Source organism: Chrysochloris asiatica, unplaced genomic scaffold, assembly GCF_000296735.1.
Source record: "Chrysochloris asiatica unplaced genomic scaffold, ChrAsi1.0 scaffold00116, whole genome shotgun sequence".
In the NCBI taxonomy this organism is placed as follows: Eukaryota; Metazoa; Chordata; class Mammalia; order Afrosoricida; family Chrysochloridae; genus Chrysochloris; species Chrysochloris asiatica.
This window is the reverse complement of record NW_006408634.1, coordinates 2,673,155-2,691,856: the sequence shown is the minus strand read 5'-3', so window position 1 is coordinate 2,691,856 and position 18,702 is coordinate 2,673,155. Positions and strand designations below refer to the sequence as shown.

Genomic DNA, 18,702 nt, shown 5'->3' with positions numbered 1-18,702 from the left:
GCCAGGTCTGTACCTGGCCACCAGATGGCCTGTGGGGAAGGTCCGGGATCCAAAGGCCTCCTGGGAACTGAAGTCCTGAGCGTGCAGCCTGGGTCCTTATCCATTGTCATTGAGCAGACCCGGTCTCTTTGTGGCTGTTAGGGTTGGAGTGTTTCCCCCACCCCTACCCCAATACATGATGTAACCCTAATGTCTGTGTCTGAGGTTGTCCCATTTGGTATATGTTAAGGAGTCCTGGTGGCACTGTAGGATAAGCACTGGATTGCTAATGTCAAGGTTGACATTTCAAACCCAGCAGCCGTTCCGCAGGAGAAAGATGAGGCTCTCTGCTCCCATAAAGATGTACAGCCTCAGAAACCCTCCCGAGGGTCGCTATGAGTTGGAAACTCAATGGCAGTTTTATTTTTTTGCTTTTGTCTTTATGTTAACGAGGTGGGATCAGTATAGTTTATATTGTTTTTGTTGTTGTTATGTGCCATCGAGTCGGTTCCGACCCATAGCGACCCTGTATAGGGTTTCCGAGGGTGTAAATCTTTACGGGAGTAGAAAGCCTCATCTTTCTCCCGCGGAGCAGCTGGTAGTTTCGAACCGCTGACCTTAAGGTTCGCAGCCCGATTCGTAACCACTATCTTGAGTTAATCTCTTGAGACATAAAATAAATTCAACATAAACTAAGAAACAGAGATGGGGGAAGAGAGGTGCTAAGTGTGGTGCTGTAGGGGAAGCCTTGGACTGCTAACCAAAGGGCTGCTGGTTCAAAACCACCAGCCGCTCCTTGGAAACCGGGTCACTATGGGTTGGAACCGACTTGACAGCACGTAGTAACAGCAAAGTGACATCAAGATCGTCCAGGAGCACACGCTCACAAAAGACAAGAAGCTTCCTTCAGAGCTGAGAGAAAGGCTTCCTCTGGAGTCACTGCCCTGACCGTGGGCTTCCGGCCCCATAACTGATGAGAGTGAGTCTGTTAAAGGCCCCGTTTGTGGGCTTTCTCTTAAAGCTGCACTAGAGACCTAAGGCAGTGGGTCTACAGGGCAAGGGCTTAGTGGCCCCATAGGACCTTTAAAGCTGTCTTTACCAAAGCCATTTCTGCATCTCCTTTGGAGCAGTACATGGGTTTGAACTGCTGACCTTTTGGGTAGCAGCCAAATACTTAACCACACACGCCCCGAACGCCTTAGCTTTGTTCCAAGGTGCTGGAATTCAGCAGTGACAGGCCATGGCTCTCCCCAGAGATACACACACACACACAGTTGTTTGTGCAACACTTTATTGGGAACGATTTAAACACTGACCCTCTTTCAACTTGGGCCCAGGACAAGAGGATCACGGGGGTTATAGGGACCCTGCCGTGGCTCAGACAGTAGCGTTAAGGAGATGGCGGTCACGAATCCTGGAAATCCTGGTAGTCCGCACTTCAGTTTCCCCTCCATGGAACCGGAAGTTTATCCCCTTCCAGTTCTTAAAATGATTTGATGAGATAAAAATGGGGCAGAAAGAGATGAGAACAAGAGGGTCCTCCACTCCTGGAGCCTGGTCCTTTAGTTCCTCATCCCACACTGAGGCTCCACATTAAAGGACTGTGTGCGGGGCACCCCCTTCCCCAGCAGTCCCTGAGGTTTGGGGGTGGGGTTGCACTGTCTGGATGTGGGTGGTCCTGAAGCAGGTACAGGGGGCTCTCTGGGCGATCCCTTGATTTTAACAGGAGGGGTGGGTGAGACTCAGGACTGGAAAGCAGGTGGGCGGAACCCCAGCTTTGCTCCCATGAAGTGAAAGCCTGGGCAAAGGGACCGTACCCCGTCAGGACTCTCTTCTGGGGGCGGAGACAGCAGCCTGGTGTGGTGTATGGCATTTCCCGGGGAAAGCGCGGTGGTTGGGTGGTGGCCAGGGCAGATCGCAGCAGCTCACTCCTCGCGGAGCTTTTCTGGGGTGAGGCCCGAGGCCTGGGGCGCGGCCTTCCGGCGGCTGGGGCTGCCTCCTCCCAGCGCCAGCCCCAGCCCCAGGGCCGCCAGGGCCAGCAGGTGGACACAGAAGTAGATGGAAGCCCAGTAGCGGAGCGTGTCCTCCAGCGAGAGCAGCACGAAGCCCATGCACATGTAGTCATAGGCGCGCATCTTGAGGAACCAGTGTACCCAGTCCCAGGCCTTCTGGCCCCCTGGGCTCAGGCGCCCCCGCAAGGCAGACTCCAGCCGCCCCTCGGCCGCCAGGCACAGCGGGATGGTTAGGAAACTCAGGTAGTAGCCAGGGTGGAGGCCATGCCAGTAGGCGCTCAACAGCATCGTCCAGGCGCTCCTGTGGGGGTACCTGCGAGTCAGGACCGGGGAATCCTGGCCCCTTCAGACCCCAGTGGGTGTCCCGACCCCTAACCCCTCCTCCCTGAGACCCAGGAGTCCTGGCTCCCAGACCCCTCCTCCCTCAGACTTAGAGGTGTCCTGCCCACTCACTCTCCTCCCTTAGACCCAGAAGTCTAGGGCGAGAGCCCCTGCCCCCTCCTCCCTCAGACAGAAATTCAGATCAGACCCCTCCACCCTCAAACCCAGAAGTCACCCAGCCCCTCCTTCCATCAGACCGGGGATGGGGTGGTGTGTGTGTGTGTCTGTGTGTGTGTGTGTGTGTGTGTGGAGCGCCTGTCTTGCACCCTCTTCCCTTAGACCTAGACCGTAGGGCCTTTACTTTACCTCCTGAGGATTCAAGGAGGCTGTGGGTATCTGCCTCCTTCATGAACACAGGAGCCCCCAGTTCCCCATCCAGAATCTTGCATTCTCTTTTCCTGTAAGTTCTATGGTTTTCGTCCTAAGACCCCAGTTCCCCCAGATGGAATTCTAATTCCTCAGTCCAGTGAGGTGGCTGGTTCAGCATCAATGCCACCTGGGGACTGGTTTGAAATGTAAATTCTAGGCCCCCCACTCTGGCCCCACCAGGGGCTCAGGTGGGACCAGTGTGGTTGTTTTGTAACAAGTTCTCTAGTTGAGTCTGAGGCAGGCTAAGGCTTGAGACCCACTGCCTGAGTCTCCAGTCTGTAGGCCTTCCTTCTTCGGGGACCCATAAATAAGGCCAGCCCTCTCAAAACCCCAGAAACCTAGCCATCCTTCAGGCCTGAAGTCACCCCTGAGGTTCCTTTCCAGTCAAACAATAAACAAGTATAGAAACTGCACTGCTAACTTCGAGGCTGGCAGTTCAAGCCCACCAGCCGCTCCTTGGAAACCCTCCCTATATAGGGTCACTGAGTTGAGTCGGCACCAAATCAAGAGCCCATGAAGAATTAACAAAAACACCACCACTATGGAAGTAAGCAATCCTTAGAACACTCAGCCATTTGAGGACAAAGTTCAGAAGCGTTAGAAAAGGAGGAAAGGCAGCGAGGAAGTGGGCCAAGTGGTGTTTCACAGTGACCAGTGAGGGGACACAAAATGTATCCGCATTGAATGGAAAATGAATCTGCTCTGTAAACCTTCACCCAATTCACAGTCAAGGTAAGAAATGAAAATGAAGCTGTGAGGGGTACACTGACTGCTCCCGGGCATCCGAAGTCCAGCAAGTGCACACAAGTGACCACTGGCTTCCTCCTCCCCTGGACCGTGACTGCCTTCCAAAGACGATGTGACCCCGAATCCACTGCCGTCCACTCACCCAAGGGACGCCCCTCAAGCTGACCGGAGACTTCGGCCTTGGCCCTACCTGCATCCCTCCCTTCCTATTTACAGGCAGACCTCAGAGATGCTGTGGGCTGGTTCCAGATCACTGCCATAAAGCGAGTGTGGCAAGCACTGGTCTGCCAATCACCAGGTCGGTGAGTCGAGCCCACCAGCCACTCCTTGGCAGAAAGATGAGGCTTTCTGCTTCTGCAAAAGGACGCTGTGCGTTGAAACGGACTCCCAGGTGCTTACCAACACCCGCAGTGCATCTGGAAGTTACGCTGGCCTGGGCTGTAGTATGTGAAGTGGGTGACAGCGTGATAAAACATTTCGCGACCTCGTGAGAATAATCAAAATGGGACAGAGGGACATGAAGTGAGCATGGATTGGTGGGAAAATGACACCGACACACTTGCTCAATGCAGGGCTGCTACAAACCCTCAATTTGTAAAAAAAAAAAGTGGACTTGAGCCAAGTGCAGTAAAATGAAGTGTGCCTATCAATAGATTTTTTAAAGTAATTTTTGTGTGTGTGCCTTTGGTGAAGCTCTTATATAACAGCTCAGTAGGTTCGACTCAACAATTCCTACAAGTTGTTCAGTGACATTGGGTACGTTCTCATGATTTGCATTCTGGTTGTTCCATTTCCATTCATCTAGTTTCCCTACACCCTCCCCCCTTTGTTTAAAAAGCACAGTAAAGTCTGCAAAGCTGGAAAACTTGTGAGACCTGGGCTATCAAGACAGTCCCGTCAAGTTCTAGCTGTCATAGGTTGCATTGTTGTTGACTGTCTGGTCTCATGTAACAATTTTTCACAGGTGCACAGTGCTCCTGGGTGCTAGTCTTCATCTCGCTGACTCTCACAATGACCCCCCTCCCCCGGCCGCCCCATGCCTTAAACACAGGGTTTCCTTGGCTCAGGAATAGCCACTGGGACTCTCCTATCCCACTGGCGGCTACTTGTCTGTCTCCTCAGCTGGCTTCCTCCGTCTGTCTACACGAGGGTTACTTGACCTCGGCACCAGTAACATCTCTGACGTCTTGCGCCAGACCATTCTTTGTTTGGGGACTGTCTCACGTGTCTGGGGCTGCTGTAGTGGAAACATGGGAGGACGGGTGCTTTAACAAACAGAAATTTATTTCCTCAGTTTATGAAACCGAAGTGTGACTTTCTAGAAAGTCTGGTCTCTTTGGGTTTCTATTCCTTGGTGATCATGTGGCCTGGCATTTGTCTCCCCCATCTCTGCCTACTTGCTGCCAGCTTAATTCGTTCTCTTCTAATCAAAAGGGTGCTGGTGGGGCAGTACGTTACTGGCTGCTAACCACAAGGTCAGCAGTTTGAATCCACAAGCTGCTCCATGTGAGAAAGATGAGGCTTTCTGCTCCTATAAAGATTGACATCCTTGGGAACCCCATACAGGGTCACTATGAGTTGGCACAACTCAGACACACATTACACTAAAGCTGTTGCCTTATTAACGTAATGAAGAAACCTCATTCCCAAGTGAGACCACCATCTCTCCACCGCCATCCAGTCCAGACCCTACTGACAGAGCCCAACTGCTCCTTACGGTTTTCGAGACTGTAAATCTTTACGACAGCAGACTGCTTCATCTTTCTCCCACTGAGCGGCTAGTGGGTTTGAACCGCTGACCTTGCAGGTAGCAGCCCATCACTGTGTCCCCAGAGCTCCTTGGTTATAACCACAGATATACCAAAAACCAGACCCAAGCCACAGAGGTCGAATCAATTCCAACTCCTCGGCCTTACAGGAACCGTAGAGAGCAGAGCAGCTCCTGGCGTCTCTGGGGCTATAAATCTTTCTCCCTGGAGGCAGCTGGTGGGTTCAAACTGCTGACCTTTCTGTTGGATTTACAACATGTATTTGGAGGGGATGCAATTCAATCCCTAACAGGACTGTCCTGTTGACAGTAAGGTTCTCTACTCACCGTGTACCAGTCATACTCCCACAAGCGACTTCAAAAATGCCTCTAGACCTGTACAAAAACTGCCCCTGTTGTGGCCTGCTGGTCTAAACACTGGCATGCCTTGGTCACTGACCTGGCCCTCAGTCCTAAGCTTTAAATATCACCTGTATTGCAAGTGTTTACTAGTAACACCAACCCTTCCCCTAAGCGCCAGAATCACATAACCTGCTGCCTCTCCAATAACCCCAGCTGGAACCCCAGTGGTTTCTTCTCCAAGTTAGTGAGCTTACACCCACCTCCAACTCTGCATTCTGCTGTCAGTTACGGCTGAGTCCATGTGACCTGGCGACCCCATGCACCACAGAGTGGAAGTGCCCCTTAACTTTCCAAGGTTGTCATCTTTATAAAACTAGATTGCCACGACTTTTAACCCTGGAACTCCTGATGGGCTTGAATCCAAGACCTTTCCGATGGCAGCTGAGCATTCAACCAACCTTAAGACGCTGTTGTTAACTGCCGTCAAGTCACTTCTGACTTATAGCCAACCCTGTATAGGGTTTCCGAGGAGCAGCTGGTGGGTTTGAACTGTCAACCTTGTGGTTAGCAGGTCAGTGCTGATCCTCCAGCGCCACACCACAGCTCTCCCCCTTAAGATGACGGCCTAGAAAACCCTATAGGGCAGTTCTACTCGGTCACACATAGGGTTGCTAGGAGTTGAAATGGACTCGGTAACACCTAACAGCAGCAGTCTTTCTGGAAGCATACGGTCAAGCCTTCTTCTGTTCTGGGCATGGTGAATTCAAACCACAAACCTTTCAGGTAGCAGTTGGGCACAAACCATGTATGCCAACCAGGGACCTTATTCTTCATCCTCGCCATTCTCCCTTCTCAGGATGGTTCACAGCCATCCCCTCACTCCCTCACACCCATCATTGGGTCCAGTCCACTTCTGGGCCACTGGTCCTTATCCAAAGGTGTCATCTGCCCCCTGAACATCCACACAGTCTCCAAATATGTCTTCTCCCTGCCCTTCCCACCTCCATTCCGTTCTCCATGCCCGGTCAGACACAGTGAGCTTCAAAGGTAAACCCAATCACTCAAGCAGGTGGTCTAGCTGCACTGGTGCATCTGTCATAAGAGGTGTCATGGTGTGACCTGGCCTCCCCTGGCAGCTCGAGCCAGGCGGAGTGATACCCGGCAAGTTACTTAGCTTCTCTGAGCCTCAGTTTCGGGGATGACACAGGTCTGTATTTACAGTGTTTGATCTCTAAGAGACAACACCTTGTGGCACAAAGTCTCCACTCAACAAACAGCTAAAAAAGGACAGGCACTGAAACGTGGTAGTGCACACAGCACTAACCTAATGGTTGGTGGTTCAAAGCCACCCAGCAGCGCCACAGAAGGAAGACGTGGTTGGTGATCGACTCCCATGAAGATTAGTCAAGAGAATGCTCTGTCACACATGGGGTCACCAGGAACTGGGACTGATTCAAGGGTGACGGTTTGGTTTTAGTGTGTGTGTGTGTGTGTGTGTGTGTGTGTGTAATATATGAGAAGCTTCAAAAAGTTCATGGAAAAATTCCATTCTTTTCATTCCATTTTCCCACAAACTTTGTGAAGCTCTCTGGCTTAGTGAGGCCTCACTTAAAGTCTTTTTCACGCTTCATCCCACTCAATCTTCACATCAACCTGTGAAACAGGTAACAGCTGAGGGAACGATCAGGAGGGACCCCCAGGGCAACTAACTCGTCCAAAGGTTATCAGCAGTCAGTGGGGCCAAGGTTCTCAAAAGTCTAGCTCCCAAGTCCACAGGCTGAATCCTCTCCAGAACACCACTTCTATCAAATGAAGTTGACCATTTTTCAGCAGTACAAACTGAGGCACACAGAGGAGGTAAACCACTTACCTCAGAAGTCTGGGGGGGGGGAGGGGGGAGTCCTAAATGGCCAAAAAACTACAACTCCCATGAGCCTCTTGGCCAGAGGTCCAGCCAGGGAAACCAGAGGCTGCCTCAGGATCTGCTGGGAGATGTAGTTCACTAGTAGGCTCACCTCAGGACGTAGGAGCGGGCGGGTGCACTCTTGTAGATATACTGCGCCAGCCACCATTGCACTGTCATGTTCCAGTACCGCATGCCATCCCGCACCCGCACGCAGAAGTCCGTGCCGTAGCAGTCGATGTTGCGGATGGTCTCATAGTCGTACTCCAGGGCGGCCGCCTTCTCCGGACTGGGGGGTGGGGGGGTGGAGTTTGAGGGTGGGGGACAGACATGCAGCTTAGCCAGGCCCCCTCCCAATGCCTGCTCCTGTCCCAGCCCCAGACGGAAGCTAAGGAGGGGGATGTGGCCAGGCAACAACAGCTTGATGGCCATTGGACTAGCTTGGGCAAAAGGAGAGGGGAGTCCAGAGGGAGCCTTGGGGGGAGGGCGATGAAGGAACCCAATTCACCAACAGTGGGGTTCTCCTCTTGGTAACAGGACCTGCGCCAGCTATGGAGAGTCTCAGAAGACTCTGGTTCCTAAGGACGTGTAGCTTAGCAGCCTGACCCTTCACTGGGCTCCCGTATAGGAATAATTCATACCTTCGCAGGTAGCATAGTCTACTAGATCCAGTAAAGTCCTGCCCAGACTATCTGACACTGCGGTTGCTATGGAAGCATCACCCCTAACAACAAAGTAGCTTCTGGTTGCTAGGGGGAGACATTCTGGGCCCACATGACACCTCCATGGCCTGTTACTAGGAAAAGGGTATTCCTTAGCAATAAGACCTTTGTGTTTTGAACAGCTCTGGGCAAGGGCCTTTTCCTGGTTGTTGGAGACGTGTCATCTCCAGCTGGGTCACTGGTGCCAAAGCTCCCAGTTCTGGGGAATATCCTTGGCCCATGTGACCTCTAGACAGCTGCTCGAAAGGAGGGGAGCCATCCGTACAGCTTCTGGGGGACAACTTCCTTATAATTGGAGGTCAGCCCCTGGTCACTAGGGCAGTGGTGACAAGTTGACATGGGGAGCTACTTGCCCATCAGAACGGCAGTTCACGATTGCTAGGGAATGGTACAAGGCGCCCTGGTGGCATAAACATTCAGCTGCTAACCGAAAGGTTGGTGGTTCGAACCATCGACAGTTCCACAGGAGAAAGGAGGCCGTCTGTGCCCATATGGATGACAGCCTTGGAGACCCTGTCCTATTGGGTTGCTGAGTTGGAATTGACTTGGAAAGCAATGGATACAGGATAGAGTGGATACAGAACGGTTGGACCCTGGCCCCAAGGAGCAGGTCATAATTGACACTTTAAGCTGCTACCCTGTCTTAACCTCAGAGGACGTCATCTGGCTAAGTAAGGTTGCTCAGGAGAGGCCTCCACCTACTTCTGGTTGCTAGGGGTACCATTTCCCCAGTAACACATCGAGGGTGATGCTTCCCTAGCAACAAGAGCCCTTGGTGACTAGCAGTTCTATTTCCCTAGCAGTCAAGGTGCTAGGAAGGAGCCCTGCCTGGTGCTCTGCTTTCACAGGGAAGCTGAGTCGGAATCAACTCAACGGCAATGGGTTTGGTTTGGTTTAGTCTCAGAAAAGGAGCCATGGTGGTGCAGTGGTTAAGCGCTTGCCTGCTAGGCTGCTAACCTTAAGGTCACCAGTTCAAACCCACCTAACAGCTCCTTGAGAGAAACACCTGGCCATCTGCTCTTGTAAAGATGACACCCCAGGAAACCCTGTGAGGCGGTTCTACTCTGTCACGTGGGGTTACTATATGAATTGAAAGGGACCAAGCCACCCAACACTTGGCAACAAAGATGCTAAGAACAATGATCACTAGCAACCAGGGCCAACCATAGTTGAAGGAGTTCTGTTCCTCAGCAACGGGAGGAAGGCGTCCGTGGTTACCAGGGTGGTTGGTACACCTTCCTCTAGAGGACCTGCTCATTTCTCAGGGACAGAGAGGGTAACTGAACGGTGCTCTCTGTACAGGCGCCACTGGCCTCCACATAGAGCTTGGCTGAATGGGCTGCTGTTCCTGTAGCAGCAAAAAGCAACCCTTCCAGGTAGAAGGGGCAGCTCATGGTTACCAGAGACCCTACTTCGCATGCGCCAGGGTCAGTAGGTAGCCTAGCAACCAAAGTCCTCCATCATGGTCAACAGTGGTATCCCTAGCAACCAGGGACAACCTGGTTATGGGGTGATACGTCCATGGCAACAGAGGGGCACCACCTTCCTCTTCCTTGGCAACCGCAAGCAGCTCTCCACTACGGAGTCCCTGCGTGGCCCAAACGACCAGCGGGAAAGTCAATGGTTCGAACCCACCCAGAGGTGCCTGGCAATCTGCTTCTGAAAGATCACAGCCTTGAAAACCCTGGGGGTCTTTTCTACTCTGACACACATGGGGGTACCACGGACGAAAAACGAAGGGCGACAGCGCTAGAATGAGGGGCTTCGGAGTTATGAGGAGTTCGGGTTCCCTACCGCGGCGACGCTCCGCTAACACCAGCTGGTGAACCTGACCCCCCTGCTCCCCGCTCTCCTGGCTCCTAGAGGCAGGGCCAGCCCTTGGTGATGGGGCCAGGTGGGTCTTGGGGAGCCTCCCGCCCGCCGCCTGACCTGCTGGGGGGTGGGCATTGGAGGGTGGGGCCGGCCCCGGCCCGGGCTTTGGCGGCCACAGGGTAGGCCCCGAAGCCGGCGGCAATGCAGCCGCTCTCGGCCGCAATCCAGGCCACGTAGAAGCGCATGCGGAAGGCGAAGAAGACGGGGATCATGTAGAAGAGGCGGGCGGGCAGCGGGCGGGCGTAGAAGGCGTCCTCGCGCACGGCCTCCAGTGGGAAGAGGTGGGAGGAGAGCAGGAAGAGCAGGCCAAAGAGCGGGGCCGGCCAGGCTCGGCGCAGCAGGGGCCGTAGGCTGGGCACGGCCCCCGGGAAGGGCTGCTCCAGCCAGTCCAGGTAGGTGCGGTAGCGGAAAAACGGGCCTGTGGCGGGGAGGAGGGCAGGTGGTGAGAGCCCTGTCCCAGAGGCGAGGGCGAGGGGCGCAGCTCAGGACTCAGAGGAAGGGGCCAGAGACTTGGGGGCTGAGGGGAGGCGGGGCGCAGAGACTAGGGGATGGGCAAGTATGAGGGGAAGGGGCGGAGACCCTGAAGGGGGAGTTGGAAATCCTGGGGAGGAGACTCTGAGGTGAGGGTGAAATCCCAAGGGGGAGATGGAGACCCTGAGGGGCGGGATGGAGGGCGAGGGGAGAGAGAACCTCAGAAAAGGAGACAAAAAACCCAGGAAAGAAAGAAGAGGGAAGGAAACAGAGATAGAGGGCCAGAAAATTAGAGCGAGAATGACAAAAGGAGATACTGACAAGACAAGCCATAGAACTAGGAGGGGAGAGGCAGACAGACAGACAGACAGACAGGACTCAGAGAGGTGGAGGAAGTCCTCAGTATGAATGAGTCACAGGAGAACAAGGCAGCAAGCCGGTCCCCAGGACCCTGCAGGCACTGAGTGCAACAGGAAACCACTGGGGGCCTTTCTGACAGGTAAGTGTGGGCTGCAATCCACCCTTGAACCAGATGCCTGGGCTGCTGAGTGAAGGAACATGGGTTTGAAGGGGGACAGTAATGGATAAGAGGAGACAGAAGCAGCCATTTAGAGAAGACATGATGATGGTCTAAGCCAGGGAGGGAGGTGTGGAGGTTCACAGGAGTGGACAGCTGTTTAAAAAGCTCCTATGTTTACGAAAGACTCGATATCGTCTGATAGTACAGATTGACAGGAGTGGACACGTGTTAGGAAAGCTTATGTATTCACAAAAGATCAGATATTGTCTGACTCTGTTTGTCTGTCCACTGAAAGGCCAACAATTACTGTAAAACTTACGATGAGAAGATAACGAGCCAGAGAAACCAGAGTACCGGAAATGGAACAAACAGAATGTAGTGAAAAGCGGATGTTGGGGAGAAACTGACATCATGAGCAAACTGTATAGAAACTGTCAAATGGGTACCTAATGTACTGTGTAAACTGTCTCCAAAACGTAATAAAATATGATTTAAAAAACAATGTCTCCAGAAGAGGTACATTTATAGAGAAAGGCTAGTGGCCGTCAGCGGATGGAAGGGAAACGGTGGTGGGTTAGGGGTAGAATTCTCGCCTTTTGTGCAGGAGACCTGGGTTTGATTCCCCGTCTAGTCACTTCACGTGCGGCTACCACCCGTCTGTCACTGGAGGCCTGCGTGTTGCTATGGCGCTGAACACGTTCAGTGGAACTTCTAGACTAACAAAGACCTGGCGGTCTACTTCTGAAAATCCTTCAGGGAGAACTCTACGGATCGCAGCGGTCCCATCTGCAATTGTTTGTGGGGATGATGCAGGAAGGACTGTTGGTGCTTGGGGTCGCCATGCATCAGAAGCCAAATGGGAAGGGACGGGCTTTCTTTGGGGGATGAAGAAATTGCTCTGGAATTACATTGTAGTGATGGCCGCACAACTCTGTGAATACGAGCGGGCTTCAGAAAATTCATGATAAAATGGAATTCGAGATCATGGAATTTTTCCACCAATTTGTTGACGCCCCCTCAGAGCCTATAAAAACCGTTAAACTCTGAGCTTTAAATGGGTAAATTGTACGGTATGCGATTTTAACTCAATGAAGTGGTTATTAAAAAAAAAAAAAAGACTAGCTCATTATGTGGCAAACATGAATGGTAGAGTTGGTTCCGACTCATAACAACCTTGTATACGGTTTCCAAGGCTGTCAATCTTTATGGGACTAAAAGGCCTCATCTTTTTCCTGAGGAGCTGCTAGTGGGCTCGAACTGTTGCCCTTAGGTCTAGCAAGCCACAAGGTTGTTCCTTTGGTGGCGGGAACATCAAGTTGTACAGTGAAACCTGTGAGAGGGACTACCGTGTTTTCCCAAGTCTTACAAGAGTTCTGCCTTTGAAAAGGTGCAGTCTTGAACCATTTTTCGAGCTCTTGTCACAGTGGATAATATCGGACTTTTTCGTCTCTGACAGGTTTCCATCTTACATAGGTTCAGGTTTTCACAGGTTTTACTATATACATTCTTTCCTCCTTTATCTCAGTTTCCTGTTTGCTCCTAGTAAGCTACAAGGGGGTGAGCCCTAGCAGTGCAACTGTTAAGCACTCGGGCTAATTAAAAGGTTGGTAGTTCAAACCCACCCAGGTGCTCCTCAGGAGAAAGATCTGGCTCTTGTAAAAATTACTGGCTAGAAGATCCTAGGGGTCAGTCTGATTCTATCGCACGAGTTAGAATTGCCTCGATGGCACCCAACGAGAAAAGCAGAGAATCATTTAGGTAGAAAAGAGCACTTCTCCAGTGGAGCTCTGGGGTCAGTGTGAGAGTCAGACACAGCCTGGTCGTGAGACGCACGCAGAGTAGATTCTAGGACGGAGGTAACGCAGGGCAGGGTGAGAACACAAAAGAGGCACCAAATTCAGACACAGGATGGACACAGAGGAAGATAGACGAGGGGCAGCCCTGAAGGGCCAGGCTTGCTTACCTGTCAAGATTCCCACGTAGCAGTAGCTGTAGCTGAGCGTCTCCATCAAGGAAGGCACATCGGGGAGGAGCCCTAAGGTGGGGCCCTTGCTGAAGCCCACAGCCATCTCCTTCCTCTGAGCCAGGTGGAGGTCCTGCACTTCACTGGCCAAACTCACCAGCTGGGAGGAAGGGGCGTGGCAGAGGGTCAGGCCAGACCCTGGGTGATGCCTGCCTCCCTTCAACTACCACTCCCAGCAGCCTCTGGGGCTGACAGACAGGCAGGCAAAGGCTGCTGAGGAGTTTATCTGTACTGGCAGTCCCAGACTACAACTGAGTTCTGTCCCTGGCTGTCTTTAAGGCGAATTCATACGTAAGTCAGAACAGCTATGTACGGTTTCTATCTCACGTCAGTCAGTCAAATGTTTGTCTGGTTGTTGTTGTTAAGTGCCGTCAAGTTGGTTTCTACTCATAGAGACCCTGTGTAGGGTTTCCAAAGAGCAGCTGATGGGTTTGAACTGCCGACCTTGTGGTTCAGTCCAATGCTTATCCTATGGTAGTCATCAAGTCGATTCTGAACTCTACTCCATAGGTTTTCTCTTTTTTTCCTCATAATTCATTGCATTGTCCAGAATATACAAGGGGTTTCAAGAAGTTTGAGAAAATGGAATGAAAAGATCATGGGGATTTTCCTACAACATTTCAGAAGCTCTCTCACACAGAACATGCATCAATTCAAGTTTCGACGCGGACAATCTGTGACACTGATGATGTTCTTGGGTGCCACCATTCTCAGCCTTCTTCTCTTAAGTTGTTCCTCCCCGGGGAAGACCAACCACTGGCCCTTGAGGTTCTTATCAAACCTTTCAAGTTACTGTTGTCAATTTGATCCCTATGCGGATGCTGCTGTGCGCAGTGTGGGCTGAGTCAGTACATAGGGTTTCCGAGGCCATCCGTTTTTGCAGGAGCAGAAAGCCTCATCTTTCTCCAGTGGAGTGGCTGTTGGATTCGAACAGCTGACCTCGTGTTTAGCAGCCCAATGTGTAACCCATTACACTACCAGGGCTCCTTGATTCCTATGTTGTTATTGTTAAGTGCCGTCAAGTGGACTCCAACCCATAGCGACCCTATATAGTGTTTCCAAGGAGCAGCTGGTGACCTTGAACCACTAATTTTGTAGTTCAAATGACTTTGCAGTCTGACACATTAACCCACAGTGCCATACCAGGACTCCATAGCTAGGTCCTACAAGAGTTTAATACTCAAAGCCAACAGTCTTTACGAAATAAGCTAAACAATTGGCCGAGACCAGAAAGCTACACTGTTCTCCAAATGCACAGCCTTGCATCTCTCAAGTTTGTTCCCTTCTTCCTGTATTTACCACCCAACTCAGTGGACACTGAACCGAGTTGGTTCTGACTGCTGGCAACTCCATGTGTGTCAGAGTAGAACCGGCCATCGGCAACTACCAGTGGCAACAAGGGTGCAAGGAGAACCACCGGCAGATCACCCAGCACAGCGGCTAGCATTGCAAACACCACATGGCACCTGTCATGTATGAGACTTGTGCTGTTTCTTCACCCCACAACAGCGGGCAGGTGAAGACTGCCTCCTACAAAGCTACCTGAAAGGGGAACCCTATTCCCAGGGGTGTCTGAGAGGGGAATTCCTGACCCACCCAAGGGTGTCTAGGAGATAAAGGCCTGCCTCTCCCCTGGCAGTGGAAATGAACCCCAGCCCAGTTGGAGGAGGGACGTTATGGAGTCCACAGGGAGGAGCGGGCCCCACGTCTGACCTTCAGCGAGAGCAGGAGCTGCACAGCATTGGTGAAGGGTGTGGGTGTGGGCAGGCCCAGGAGGCTGAGCGCTCGGAAGAACAGGAGATAGGAGAAGGTCCAGGCGAGGGCAAGGGCGTGGCAGGAGCTGGGACAGAGACAGGAGGGGCCTCAGCCTCTGCCTCCCCAGCCCCACCAGCTTCAGACTGCAGGCTACCTCCAACCCCTCCTTCCCCCACCGCCAGCAGAGATAGAGAATGGGGGAGAAGAGGGGAGATGGGGCAGGGAGCATGGGAGGGAGGGAGGGAGGCGAGGACAGGATGAGTGTGATGAAGGTTGGGAAGAGGAAGAGGTGCAGCCCCTCGCAGAGCAAAGAGAAGGGAAAGGGGTTAAAGAGTTCAGACAAAGGCTTTCAGTTCTTTACCTCCATGATTCAGAGCCCAAGATACGAGACAAAGAGAAACACAGGGAAACAGAAAGACAGAAAAGAGCCAGAGAGAAACACAGAAGGACAGATAAGAGTGGTGTGTCCTGTCACAAGGGTGCTTCAAAAAGTTCGTGCAAACATGAATTAAAAGACAATGGAATCTGGGGCACATACTGCAAAGCCAAACCCAATGCCAACAGAGTCCATGTCAATTCATTGCAACCCCCCCAGGACAGAGTAGAACTGCTCTGTGGGGTTTCCAAGGCTGTGGATCTTTATAGGAGCAGCCAGCCTCATCTTCTTCCTTGGAGCCACTGGTGCATTTGAACCACTGACCAAGCGGTTAGCAGTCCAATGCTTAATACACTGCATCAACAGGGCTCAGGACACATAAAAAGGCAGGAGAAGAAAAGCAGAGGAGACAACCTAGTTCTCTCCCCACATCAGACTCTCACCAGGGTTGGGCCTGAATCAGGGCCCAGGTCCCCAGGATGGTGACCACAGAATGCAGGGTGTGGGGGCCACAGGTGAAGAGGGTGAGCCCCAGGCCCACAGCTGCCGCCCCCCATCGCTTCAGCCCGGGGCCTGCAGGGGAGAGAGACAGCATAAGCCTAGAATCTTTCAGGTGACCCCTCCCTCCCTCCCCTGCCCAGGCTCCCCTCCCTTACTTTCGGCTGGGGAGGGAACTTGACTCACCAGCTTTCTTAAAGAGGAAGCCGATGGGGATGGAGATAAGGAGAACCACTAGGTAAGTCCACTCTTCTGGGGACATGGCCTGGGGGAGGGGCAGGAGTTCAGGGTGAGACTCTAGGAGCCCCGCCCCAGCCCTCTCCCTCGCCCAGGACCCAAGAAGGCAGGAACCTCACTACTGGTCTGAAATTTTCATGGATTCTAGAATCCGGTCCTCAGCTCCTTTCTTTGGAGAACTCAGGACCTCCATCCCTCTCTTCCTTGAGGATCAGTAATCCAGTCCCCAGCAATATTCCAGAATCCGGAAACCATAGCTTCCCACACACCCTCATTGAAGACCCAGGTTTCTAGACCCCCCTCCTTTGAGAATCCAGAAACAAACACTCTCCCCTCCCCCTCCCAAAGTCCAGGAATCCAGTCCTTCCAGGCCCTCTTAGTTCCAGGATCCAAGAATTTTAATCTCCCCGGCCCCCTTAAATCCCCAGCCCATTCTTCTTTGGGAACCCAGATAATGGGACCCTTAGAGCAATGTGAACCTCCCACCTACCTCTCTTTTGGTGCTCTCAGTTCCCTTTCCTACCTGGAATTTAAGAATGCCCCTCCACCTATCTTATCAGTGAGGACAGCCTTCCTCCATTGAGGACCCAGGTTTCTAAAGACCCCCTCCTTTGAGCTCCAAACAAGGCCCTCACCGTTTGAAGCCCAGGATCTAAGACTCCAGACTACCCCTGTTTTTAACTCCCAGCACCAACCTCTTTGAGAACTCCAGTATCAGACCCTTAGCTCTGGACCCAGAGGAAATTAAGCCACCTGTTAGCCCTCTTTCGGAGCTGCAGGCCCCTCTCCTACCTCGACCTCCTAGGAAACCACCTTCTAGTGGGGGTGGTTCTTAGCCTCTCCCTCATTGAAGACCTAGGTTTCCAGACTCCCTCTCCTCCTTAGAGAGCCCAGATCTCCCAGCGGCCCCCTGCTTTTAAGATCCAGGAATCTGGACCCCCACACCCCCACTTTTGAGTCTTCCTTTCTTTTAGAACCCAGGTATTCAGAACCCCAGCCCTGGACCTGGAGGTGTCCTAGCCTCCTGTATACCCTTCTCTGGGCGCTCCGGGGTCCCTCTCCCACCTCAATCCGCGAGATCGACCTCCTTCACCAGCCCCTACAGGTCCCATGCACCCCGGCTCTGCTCCGATCCCACCCCACGCAAACCCACAGGCAGTTACGACATCCCTAAGCTCCGCCGCGCTCCAGGGGCCGTCGCCTCCGCACCCCGTCATCCCGCTACGACCCGTCCTCACTCGCTGGACCCCACGCATGCCCGGAGTGCCCGACCCACCCGGGCCCGCGGCTCCGCGCCGCCGGGACAGGAGGCGGCCGAGCAGTCCCAGTCCGTGGGGCCCTCAAGTCCGGCCACGCCTCCCCTGCCCAGCACGCCCCCGCCTTCGCTTTCGGGGGTCCGGGTGCGCGGAAAGCAACAGCGTCAGAGCTCTGTGCTGGGCAGGGAAGGAGCCCACCCGGGAGCACAAGTTCGCAGCTGGACCCCGGGTCCCGGATCTACCGAGCGGGGGCGCAGCCGACAGCAGGCACGTAGGGGCGGGGCTTCAGGAGGGAAGAGGCGGGGCCACAGGCTTAGTTAGAAGGGAAGCGGGATTGAACCTGGGAAAGAGGCGAGGTCTGGAGGTGAGCGTTCGGAAAGAGGCGGGGTTTAGAGCTTCCAATTCCGTTGGGAAGAGTCTGGAGCTGGAGCTCACAATTTGGAGGGGAAGACCACAGGCTTCGGTTTACTTCGGAAACAATCGGAAACGTAAATTCTATTCGGTTGTAGGCGGGCCCCAAGTTTCGGTTTGCTTCGGGAATAATCGGAATTTAAGTCCTCGGTTCCATATAGGCGGGATCACAAATTTCGGCTTACTTCGGAAGTAATCGGGCCCACGTGACCCTGGTTTAAAGCTAGGCGGACACGCTAACGTCAGCCTCGTTTTACGCGTAAAGTGTGACCACTTCACCAAAAAAAAAACCCCATTGTCTGAGTCAAATCCGATTCATAAAGACATTACAGGATAGAGAACACCTCTGACATCTCGGCAGTTGAGTGCTTAACTCTGACAGCAAAGCTCTCCGATGGGTCACAGACTTAGGCGTGATGGACGTATTCCCGTAAGGTGGAGCCAGTTACGTCACCACCCAAAGTAGGCAGGGCCCTGGGCGGGGACGAGGCCAGTGTAATTAACGTTTCCCATAGCAGCTGCAGCGGGCCTGTGAGGGGCTGGGCCAAGGTGTTCCACTTTGGAAAGGGTGGGTGGGGATCATGGCCTAAGGGAGCCGAGTTGGCTGGGAGACAGGATTTACGCAGGGGAGTCTACAGGGTGGGGAAAAAGCATAGGGTGGTGCGCTAGGTAAGCGCGGTTCCGCCTGTCCCACGAGTAGGTTCTTAGGAAGAGACAAGCCGGGACATTCTCAAGGGAAATAAGGACTCAGACTGAGCGTTCATAGGTAGGGTGAACCCGTTCGAGCAGAGAACAAACGGCGGGACCTTGGGCTGTAGGATTTGGCTATAGCACAGAAATTCCCGTACGGGGGAACTTCTGCGATCGGAAGAGGCGGAGCTTCAGAGTGTGCAATAAACCGTAGCCGAAAACGACCGAACGCTGAAGCCCAGCGCTCGTAAGGGCGGGGCTTCGGATTCGGCCGAACCAAGAAGTCAGAACGTTAGACTCCTGTGTTTGCAGGGGGCGGGGTAGTAGATTCGTTTTAGCCGAGAAATACGAAAGCCCGTACTCCTTACGT

The 18,702-nt window shown here is 53.1% G+C and overlaps 1 protein-coding gene across 1 annotated transcript; it reads right to left on the bottom strand.

Moving 5' to 3' along the window:
- Nucleotides 1–1,904: 1,904 nt before the first annotated feature.
- On the bottom strand, nt 1,905–16,002 carry MBOAT7 (membrane bound O-acyltransferase domain containing 7). Its single transcript, XM_006868117.1, has 7 exons — nt 15,925–16,002; nt 15,684–15,813; nt 14,823–14,949; nt 13,050–13,209; nt 10,153–10,513; nt 7,614–7,790; nt 1,905–2,292 (listed from the first exon to the last, which is right to left on the bottom strand). Exons 1-7 carry the CDS (start codon nt 15,998–16,000, stop codon nt 1,905–1,907), a joined length of 1,419 nt encoding a protein of 472 aa, XP_006868179.1. The 5' UTR covers nt 16,001–16,002.
- Nucleotides 16,003–18,702: the final 2,700 nt, after the last annotated feature.

What these genes read in the sequence shown, in the direction of transcription:
- MBOAT7 (XM_006868117.1), bottom strand. Translation starts at nt 16,000, where the DNA reads ATGTCCCCAGAAGAGTGGACTTACCTAGTGGTTCTCCTTATCTCCATC. An exon ending in CTTCCTCTTTAAGAAAGCTG is followed by an intron (nt 15,814 to 15,924) that starts GTGAGTCAAGTT and finishes TCTCCCCTGCAG; the next exon opens with GCCCCGGGCTGAAGCGATGG. An exon ending in AGCTCCTGCTCTCGCTGAAG is followed by an intron (nt 13,210 to 14,822) that starts GTCAGACGTGGG and finishes CCTTCCTCCCAG; the next exon opens with CTGGTGAGTTTGGCCAGTGA.